This window comes from Sander vitreus, chromosome 4 (assembly GCF_031162955.1).
Source record: "Sander vitreus isolate 19-12246 chromosome 4, sanVit1, whole genome shotgun sequence".
Lineage (NCBI taxonomy): Eukaryota > Metazoa > Chordata > Actinopteri > Perciformes > Percidae > Sander > Sander vitreus.
The window spans coordinates 12,927,459-12,937,946 of NC_135858.1; the positions used below are offsets into that span (position 1 = coordinate 12,927,459).

At 40.1% G+C, this 10,488-nt stretch overlaps 1 protein-coding gene across 2 annotated transcripts; it reads right to left on the reverse strand.

The window, feature by feature from the left end:
- Window positions 1–405: 405 nt before the first annotated feature.
- Window positions 406–8,743, reverse strand: c1galt1lb (core 1 synthase, glycoprotein-N-acetylgalactosamine 3-beta-galactosyltransferase 1, like b). Of its 2 annotated transcripts, none has more exons than XM_078248383.1 (4): window positions 8,691–8,743; window positions 7,654–7,923; window positions 5,504–6,168; window positions 406–4,171 (listed from the first exon to the last, which is right to left on the reverse strand). In XM_078248383.1, exons 2-4 carry the CDS (start codon window positions 7,877–7,879, stop codon window positions 3,860–3,862), a joined length of 1,203 nt encoding a protein of 400 aa, XP_078104509.1. In that variant the 5' UTR covers window positions 7,880–7,923; window positions 8,691–8,743; the 3' UTR covers window positions 406–3,859. The 2 variants fall into 2 exon arrangements, with proteins under 2 accessions (XP_078104509.1, XP_078104508.1); XM_078248382.1 differs by lacking the exon at window positions 8,691–8,743 and adding an exon at window positions 8,097–8,680.
- Between the last annotated feature and the right edge of the window lie 1,745 nt (window positions 8,744–10,488).

Consider the following 10,488-nt stretch of genomic DNA (forward strand, 5'->3'; position numbering starts at 1 on the left):
CTGGGTAGGTTTATTAGAATTGTTCTACTATTTCTGTGTACATAACAGGAATGGCCCCAGACTATTCACAGACAAGGCGTGACCGATTCGTCAAACACGGAAGGCAGAGGTGAGACTGTTTTGATTTGTGTCCTCCCTAAATTAAAAAAGAAAAAACAATCTTTGTTGGTGAATCTTTTGCTAACTTTGTTCTCTATCTCCTCAGGTTTTAAGGCTTTCTGTAGTGAGGATGTCACGCCTCCTCAACCTCAACAGAGGCTGTAAAAGTCCTCACAGCTACTGTAACAAGAGGACAATGTATAAAAGTTATTTAACTACAGAGGTGAAGCCATATTAACCATGCATTCATGCTTTTATACTGTTACTGGAAAATGTTCTGATGTAATAACTAATGTAAAACAAATGTACAATAAAATATGCATTTATTTATAGTGATTAAAGAACCATTCACTGAAAACAATCCTGCACACTGATCATGTGTGCTCACAAACTCACACAATACTCATTTACACACTAAACTCTAACACCTCAATTTAGATGTCAATACCAACATAAATACATTTCAGATATAAAAACAGTACTGGACACCTATCCCTTAGATACAATTTGAATGTTGGAGTAGATTGTCGAGGACTGGATGTGTTGTATCACTGGTGTGATGGTTATCAGCTGTGTTTGGGCCCGCAGGACTGATAGTAAGAATATGCACTGAAGCCCTTTGCTACTGAAATGTTTTACATATTTCAATTATTTCAAAAGGAAACCATTATGTAAAACATGCTGATTTGGTTTAAACTGGACCTTTCCATTTTAATAGAAAAAAACAAACTGAACATTCTCTGTGCTCATGTACAGAAAGAAACGGAGTGTAAACATGTACAAAAGGCATTTTGATAGGCATTAGTTACCTCATACATTGTTTACCTTGGAGAGTGGCAGGTTTAAGTGGTTAAAAAAAAAACAGCAACTATAACACTCAAAGTGTATTAAATTTTCACATGGACAAATATGTTTAGTCTGAATCATCACAGAATCCTGAAGCCAGTTTCTCTATTTGGTAATTACTGTATCACCCACAAAATTATTATTTTTTTGTTTGGTTTCAAAGTAGTACAGGAACTGTAAATATACTCAATGTACTAAAACAAAACAAAATGTCTGGCCCACACAGAAATAAAAAATTACACATCATTGTAGAAACTAAAATTGTATTTAAAAAAACCACTGTGATTAACAAGTCATTTGCTGGCATGCCCAAAGGCCATACTTATTACATTGGAAGGATTCAATAAAATGATACTCCATCTGAAAGCATCACTCTCATCATGGTAATGTCACAGTGCAAAGTCATGTGTGCAGCTGATGACTCATACGATCTCAAATTTACAAAAGGCACAAGCTGATGAGTCCATTCAGGGGAGACGAGAGGAACTGTGAAGTGTGTGTAGCCAGTGCCAGATCCAGGAAGCACGGGTAGAAGAAGGAAGCATTTCATTTCTAAGAAAGAGAGATATCTGACTAACCGGTTTCCTTTTCGGGCTGAAGGTCAAACCACTAAAGACATATTCCAGATCACACTTAAAGACATAACATAAAGCTGCAGACAAACATCCTGAAAGTTATCAGTTAACTCAACATACACACCAACTAAAGAAACAAATAAATGAGAAACACCCAGATTTACGTCACCAGGACCACAAATAAGTCCGTTTATCAGTTGCGTCATCATCCTTCATGGAAATCTTTGGCTGGACTGTATAAATTTTGTCATTTGAACTTTTCATTTAAAGCATCATGGTCACATCAGTTTAAGTCTATTAACCATAGGGAAACATGAATGCATGTGATGTAGTTGCCTTTTTCCAATCGCACGAACACTTAATTAAGGCTGCAAGATCACAGCTTAAATTGCCTTCACTTCCATAATGACGTTTATGTAGCTGAAACAATTAGTCGATTAATCAATTAAAATTATGACAAAAAATTAAATGGCAACTATTTTGATGATCCATAAATTGTTTTGTTTTTTTCAATAATTCAAACATTACGTAGGTCCAGCTTCTCTCGAGCAGATCTGCAGCTTGTTTTTGTCTTAATTGATCATTTTTGTTTTTTGACTGAAACAAGCTGTTTGAAGACTTTTTTCAGTAATAAAAGAATACTAAGTGGCAGCCCTAGTTGTGTTAATAAAACTTGTATTAAAAAAAATTAAAAATACTATTTGAGAGACTGTCTTTACATGAAATCAATCTTCTTAGAGCTACTGCAGAATAGAACCAAATAAAAACAGATTCATTCCGACACAGAACATGTATGTAACATAACACTATGCCTGTATCGTATTAATGCTCGAATGCAGCCTGAAACAAGTTTGTAAATACCTACGTCACCTATAGACAAAATGAGGGGTTAAACATTTTCCAAGGCCTATAGTATGTGAGGACTGTAGTCAAACAATTCCAGCAAACAAAGAACTACCTCGCTGTAGAGAGTAGAAGATAGGTGTTTTGGTGGGTTTGCAATAGTCTAGAAGGGATAAAACAATGGCAAAATCTTATTTTACTTTCCCATAACAGGTCCATATGGATTAAAAAGGTGCTTTAGTTAGTTTACAAATGAATGCAGCCCACAGAAAGCTTTTCCTGATTTCTAAAGACGACATTCAGTTGTAAAAAAAAAAATAAAAAAAACCCCCTGAAAAACAAGGGCAACATTCTTCCTCTTTTCCTTAAGATCAGTCTGGCAGTCACATTTCACAACAGTCCTTCAGCAACACGCTTGTATGTAGGGCTGGGTATCGTTCAAAAATTACCAATACCAAGACTGTGACTTCGATACCGGTTCCTAAACGATACTTTTTTCGATACCAATTTTTCTCTTTTAACAAAAAGAAATTACGTTACACATTACCGTACAAATCTTTCAGACTGATCTCAAGAAGAGGCGTATGTATGACACGGCAATTAGTATGCCATTTTGGTGTGTTATCAAGACGCATAATCGCTTTTTAGCGTGTTTATCAACGCCGTTTGGCCTCCATTGACTTACATTACCTTGCGATTGCATGTCAATTTACGCCAAGTTCTCCTGAGAAAAGAACGGTAGCGAGTAGTATGAAAGGCCGAAAATTCGCATAGGGAGGTTGGTTGGGTCAAACACAGGACTTTCACCCAGGAGACCGGGGATCGTGTCTCGCGTGTCACATTTCCTAAACCCAACCGTTGCGTTCTTCTTTTACTAAACCCAACCGTCCCTTTCTTCTTTTCCAGAACGCAACCGTGCCCTTGTTGTCCTGCGACCCGTTATTGTTTTACTAAACTCAACCAGTCAGCTGTATATGGCGAAGACATACACACAGATAGCTCAAAATGCGTATAGATAACACGCCACTTGGCTTTAGAAAGTGGCGTGTATGTTTACGCGAAGTCATGATGTCACGTTGAATCTTTTCATTTATTTTTCTGCTCCTACTACATGAGCCTTGTCTCTGTGCGTAACATAGAGTTTTTCCTGCCTGCCTTTACAATGTGTAATGTTAGACAGCCAATCACAAACATTAGTAGCTCTTGGTAGAGGCATGCTGCATGCTTGTTGGCTAACTCACGCTGATGAGATTTAGTCCTTGTGTATTGAAATTGGGTATTGAATGCGAGGCATTTTTCGATACTCTAGAGGCAATTCGGTCGGGGCCCAAAAAGTATTGACTTCGGTACCCAGCCCTACTTGTATGTGGGGACATTTTGAATCAAAGTGGGCAAAGCAAGCAAAGACTATCAGAATGATTAAGCAAACACACAGAATACACATACCGCCTACCTAATGAGATCCAGTCCCTTCATGCACCCACACAGTCATACTGTTATTTTCCTGCTGGAGCAACAGGAGATTCTTTACCAGCGGAAGGTGGGGGATCTGCATCCCGTCTCTTGTCAGTCCTGGACGGATCATTCCCCTCTACTTGCCCTTTCTCCTTAAAAGTCAGCTCTTTTTTTCCTTTTGCAGCATCGCTGGAACTTGACTGCTCAATATTGTAGCCCAGTGGGGTTGGTGGCTGGTAACGGTATCTGTAGCCAAAGGCACGTAGGTGATACGTGTAGTACTCCATTAAATACATGTGTGAAGCGTCTACGTAGTGGAATGACACCGACACGTCCGAGCAGCAGTTTGGACCCTGAGGAAAAACAGAGTATGTGGTTATGCAACATTACAGAGACAAAGTTTCACATTGGGAATGGGTGAACACATTTGCACGTTTGTCACAAGGTAATACTTCTTCAGTTAATGTAAAACTAAAATTACCGCCTTACAATTGTATGCCTCTGGCAAACAATCAAATTGCAGTTTACATCCAGTTCTGTCCAGACTCATATGTAGTGAAGACTTTGAAGCAATTTAATAAAAAGTGTTCGTTCGTTCTCTCTCTCTCTCTCCCTCCCTCCTCCCCCCCCTCTCTCCAGGGCACCGACACGGCTGCCTTCTCCAGGCAATAGCGCTGCACAAGATCCTCAGAGAGCCGGGATAACAGCAGGCGGATGGGTGTCATATCTGTGCAGAGCACCGAACGAAAACACAGACAGTATGATAACAACATCCAAAACACAAGATTCACTCTCAGTGGTTTCGGTTACATGAGAAATACTTTCAAAGTACTAATGTTTAAAAATAAAAAAAAAATACAGAACTTAAGGTTCGTAGCCCCACCGAGTGGAAAAGTCACGTCACGTCACTGACTACACCTGTGTGAAACAAATCTCTTCGCCGTGCCATGTTGTAAATTCAGATGGATTTTCGTTCTAAAAAGTGATCCATGGATATCGTTCACCACTGCCGTTGTCTTTATTGTCGTGGTGTGGACTCCGCCATCCACTTGAGTTAGAACGATTTTTAATATCGTTATAGTTATCGTTACGGTGTGGACGGCCCTGAGGGTGCTGATTAATACCCAGAAAAGTGTTTTTGCAGAACATTATGATGTCAGTGAAGTTGACCTTTTTGGATATACAATGTAATCACTTCATAATTTAATCCTATTAGACATTTGTGTGAAATGTCATAATTAGCGTAGGAATTCTTGAGTTATGGCCAAAAATGTGTTTTATGAGGTCACAGTGACCTTGAATCATCAAAATTGAATCAGTTCATCCTTGAGTCCAAGTGGATGTTTGTCCAAAATCTGAAGAAACTCCCTCCAGGGGGTCTCGAGTTATCGCATTCACAAGAATAGGACAGACAGACAGACAGATGGACGGACAACCCAAAAACATAATGCTAGCGCCGGCACGGAAAGAAAATTGCCAAGGGGAAAGAAACTCGGGCAAAACACTGCGGTGGACCTGTGGAGCAGGTGTGGGCATACAACCGGGCATTCAAATGTGATCAATAGAAAAAACAACAGATTCAAGCAGAGAGAGAGAGAGCAGCAAAACTAGCAGTTCGCTGGCTAATATGACAGTTAGCGAATAGCATAGAAGCAGAGAAAGTCCATAAAGTTTGCTGCACTTGCCTCTGAGATGGGGTAGTAGCAGTAGCTCCAATACCAGAAACTCTTGGGAAACTTCGCAGTAAGGTGCTGCTCGGGGATAAATGGGTGAAATGTCTCCCTGTGCACAGTGTCTCTGGAGTCCCCTGCCAGCACCCCAACTTTCTCCATGCACTGCCCCATTGCCAGGTCCTCTACAGAGGTAGTGTGAGTGCACAGTTTGTTTTTAAATCCCTCTACAAATCGCCGCAGAGCCTCTTTGCTCAACACATAGCCCGCACCGCCACTCATGTAGCCCTGCTTGGTGTAGGGCTTGAATCTTCGGCCAAAGTAAATTGGCTCATCCGGCGTGTGATTCGAAAGAACCCAGCGCAGGTTGTCCACGATTACGTAGGTGTCGTCATCTGCCTTGAGAAACCAATCTGCCTCATTGCCATGATGTTCGTAGGCATAATGGAAGGCCCGGATCGTTTTCCAGTACAGCTGGTCCCGACCCTCCTTTGTACCTAAGCCCACCGTAGGGAAGTCAGGGTCATCCACAGAGCTCATGAAGACCACAACATTGCAGTGGCGACTCCACGTAGACTTTACATGCCGAGCCTTCTTCTCCAGGTTGTTGGGTCCAGTCATCACCCAGCAAAGAATACGCACCTTTTTGTATAGTTCGTCAGCCATGCCACTATCCTCACCTAGTGAGGAGATATAAACATTAATATCACATTTTATACTATACTCTTTATATACAAAACCATGACAATATCCAATATAGTATGCTCTTGGAGGGGAAAAGACAACATTCAAAAGAGGAAATAAAATATGCACTCATGGTGGTGGTAGGGTATGGCATGAAACCCCAGCTCAAGTGAATGGTTATAAATCAGTCCCTCCAGGATTTTACGATGTTGCGATCGCGCCAATTCACGCGAATTCAACCAATCACCGCGAATTTGGTGCGACTCGCAATTTTGACCAATCACCACAACTTTTCCGCAAATTTGACCAACAGCCTGAAGTTTCCCGCGACTTCAACCAATCCCTGCAGTCCCACGTGCACTCTGATAACGATTTAAAAGTCACTGAAGTTGCTTCCGTTTCAATCCTGGCTGTCGGCTCTCTGCAGCGGGTGGGGCTGCTGCTTTGGTCCCCCCGCGACTGACGCTTACACACACACACACACACACACACACACACACACACACACACACACACACACACACACACACACACACACACACACACAGTGGATGCAGGAAAAAAAGGAGATGAGATGACACAATGACCTAAATTGAGGACAGCTGCGCTCATTATTGTAAGTGCAATGATAAGTTAAAGTCCAATAAGTACTTTATCAAACCGTATGAATGTGTGTCCCAGCCCAGGCCAGGAAATTAACTAATAATGTAAAGATCAACAAGCCACTGACAGTGACAGACATGTTCAAATTTGATTCATTCAATAAATTATTATTTTTTGTCTTAAATCCACCAGCCATTTTTATATTATACCAACATTTGCAGCATCCTGAGCTTTTTTGGTAAGGTTAATAGGAAATCTCAGCCCAGAGTAGTTTTATTCTCCCCAAAACAAGTTACCTTTTTATTTTTAAAGAACTATACAAAAAGAAATGCAACTTTTTTGCAATTTTCACTGTCTCCCGTAACTTCATTGCAACAAACATACAAAAGACATGCATGCTTGAAGTCGGAATTTTCCAGTTATTCTGGTATTGACTCTGTTTTTAATGAAAGCAGTGGCACATAAATTACCATGGAGATTTATTCTGTGCAGCCAGCCTGCTCCAGACCAGGCTAACAGCCAAAAATCTCTACTTTAAATCTAAACCTGCTCTTAACCATCATTTGCACAAATTAACATCTGTCCACTTTAATCCACAGTGCAGATTTGAGTAGTACATTAAAGTTGCTTTCAACGTGCATGTAGAAGAGAATTAGTCTGTCTACAAATAGTATATTGGGTGTAAAGAACAACTATTGTGAGACATTACAGTAAAGTCCTTCTTTACAATACAAAGTATCGAGTTTTGTATTAGGATCAGACCATAAAGCCTAATGCAGTGTCTGAGAGGGCCAGAAACACTGCCCCACTGTAGGCAGGGAATTTAAGCTGAAATTTGATATAGTGGTTTGGGGACACATAACAACAATGAGGCATACCTATATGATGAGGGTGCTTCAGGTTGAAAAGAGCAGACCTCTCCTTCTTCCATATTGTCTTCTCTTCCTCAAGCTGTTGCTGGTAGTCATGGACGTTATCAAAGCTGCTGGCCTGCTGTGCTGACAATGTCTTCTCAAACCCCACTTGCCGCAGAAACACGTACAGTGTGAAGGTTCCCACCGCGAAACCCGCACAGAAGGAGAATCTGGATCCGAGGGCCTTCATGCTGGACCAGGTGTCTCACTGTATGTCGATCAACTTGGCAGGTGCTGCATAAGATAGTGAGAAAGACAGCATGGACACAAGTTTCACTACAAGGGCCCCTGTCTTGCCCTGTAGTCCTCGTCGCTTCGTTTGCAAATGAGGAAATTACAATTAAGTGACAACTCGTGAGAGTCACTCCCTGTTAAAGAAGGTGGGGTTTATATCGCCTTTTATTTACCTTGGAACTCGGATGCCGGAGCTGGGAATGACGTCATACCCGAGTTGAATGCGTTCTACTCACCAGCGGTATCGCAGACACTATATCAGCTGGGTTATCCCACAGCTAATTCAATATGACAGGAAACATTAACTTTGAAATGCAAAAGCTGAGCCAGTTTTCACCACGACGTAAGCTAGCTAGCGTTTTTTCCCCTATCTGAACGATAACTTAGCTCAGCTAGCCACAGAAAATGTCGCTAAGAGTTGTCGTGGCAAAACTGAAAACGAGCTAACCAGAAAGCAAGCTAAATAATCTCCGGGATTGGGGGGCGAATTATAATAGCAGATACTAGCATTGGCTCCTGGCCTTGGTGGTGGGACAGCAGGCATTAGCAAACTAACCGTTAACGTTAGCTAACGATAGTCCGTTAGTTGCTAATGTCAGTCCTGTTGTGTCAACACAACTAACGGAAACGTCATTTAATTATGTATGACCAACCGAGCAAACTGAAATGACTGTTGACTAGAATAAGCACAGTAGTTAAAAGAAAATAACGTAAAAACTAAAACACCAATTTAAAGTTGTTTCAAAACGCTGCATAAACTAACCTACATTGTAACTTATCTGCCTGCTGTCGTCCTTCCTGTCTTTCCGGTCAAGTTGCGTCATTTCAAAAGAAAAGCGCATGTTTTCTTCTGAAAAGGCAGTGGTGCAATTACTTAGCAAATGCTTTTTTATAATACTTTTTCTACATACTGTATTTTGATTATTTATAATTAATTTACTATTAATAGCAAAAATCTGACAACTAAGTTGTAAACATCAGCCCCACATTTGTCAAATAAGGCTACAGTACTGGCGGCCGTCAGCTCCTCCATTGCCTAGAATCACGGCGATTCCACTGTCGAAACAGGCAACTTTCTTCCACTAGGCTCGTATGCTCATGCTGCCACCATAGACTTTATAAAATACGTTTTACTATTATGTTTTATAGTATAGTAATAGCAGAAATAAATAGTAGTATTTATTATTTAACATTATGTATTTACTGCTTTTACTGTCTTTGGCTGCCACAAGCATATTTATCTCTGCTTTGTTTTGAAAATCAAGTTTTGACTGCTTGGCTGATGTCGGCAACATGCTCTTTTCCATAAGGGTCCGGGCAGAGAAATATAATGGGTCTGGGGGTCTTTAGCAACTAACGTTAGCTAAAGTTCGTGGCGGTGGAGAGGTGTTTGTGACCTGGGCACAATTTACACTTTACAATAAATGTTTTGTCCTTTCGCGCAACTAAGTAATTTGAAGTAATGTGCATACCCCCGGCTCCACCCCTCAAAAGACGTTTAGCGGTGGCTCTACCATTTTTGTTATGTCTCCTCGGCACGAAAAGTGACGTTTGATTTGTTTTTCTCTCATCCCGTTAAGCAGATAGTTGAAGAACCAGTAACGCAAATAACGCGATCATTTTTTTGATTAGTAATTGTAATGTGATTTCTGAAATTATAAGCAGTAATGCGTTACATTACTGCGTTACAGACAAATGTAATCTGATTACAGTAACGCGTTACTCTGTAACAATAGTAATTGTAATACTAATCCTATTAAAAGGAAAAATCTAACTTGTACTGCTGAGACTGCCAACAATCTAGATATCATTATAGGGACAAACTGTTCAAATGCAAGATCACTTAAAACGAAGACAGTGCAACAAAATTTAAAACATTTAGTTGGAATCTCAACTTGTTAAACACGGTACCCAAATCATTGTGGCAAACTTTATACTGTGTCTGTTCTGTTTTTTACTTTGACAGCGGTTTGTTTAAAGAATATAAAGGCGGTGAGTCAGAAGATATTTTTGTGGTGAACCAGTGGATGAGTAAAGTAACCAATTGCATTTGTTTATCTAAACTTGCAGAAGCATATGACAGACACACAATGACTGTAGACTACATACTACCTGTGAACCAGCAGCTGAGTAAATTAGTATTAAGTTACACCCAGTTAAAATTAATTCGGGCAAATTAAATGAAGGACTTGATGCAGAAGGGCATTCTGTTTGTTCATCTTATTCAATACAAATAAATGTTTATCATTAGTACATAAAAAAAACAAAAACAAACAAACATTTTTTTTTTATTGCAAAAGAACTTTTATTTACAAGGCAGCACAGATGGACTTTTGTCAAGACTATGAAACCAATATGGTGTTCCTAATACAGTAATATAGCCCCATTCAAGAATACAGTAATAAACATATGTTGTCTTTTTCCAAGATCAGATCAAACCATTAAGGCTGCATAACAAAAAAAGAGCAATCTAAATTATTTGGAAGACAAATCCATTAAAGTCAATAACCACATCAACATACCCTGGAGCTTTTGTCTGGTTAGTCTTATCTGATCTTGAGCCTC

Bases quoted from the DNA above. Each gene is read 5' to 3' on its own strand.
- c1galt1lb (XM_078248383.1), bottom strand. From the start codon at position 7,879: ATGAAGGCCCTCGGATCCAGATTCTCCTTCTGTGCGGGTTTCGCGGTG. The intron at 6,169-7,653 runs GTATGCCTCATT...TCTCCTCACTAG, and splicing joins GAAGCACCCTCATCATATAG to GTGAGGATAGTGGCATGGCT. The intron at 4,172-5,503 runs GCAAGTGCAGCA...GTTTTTCCTCAG, and splicing joins GCTACTACCCCATCTCAGAG to GGTCCAAACTGCTGCTCGGA.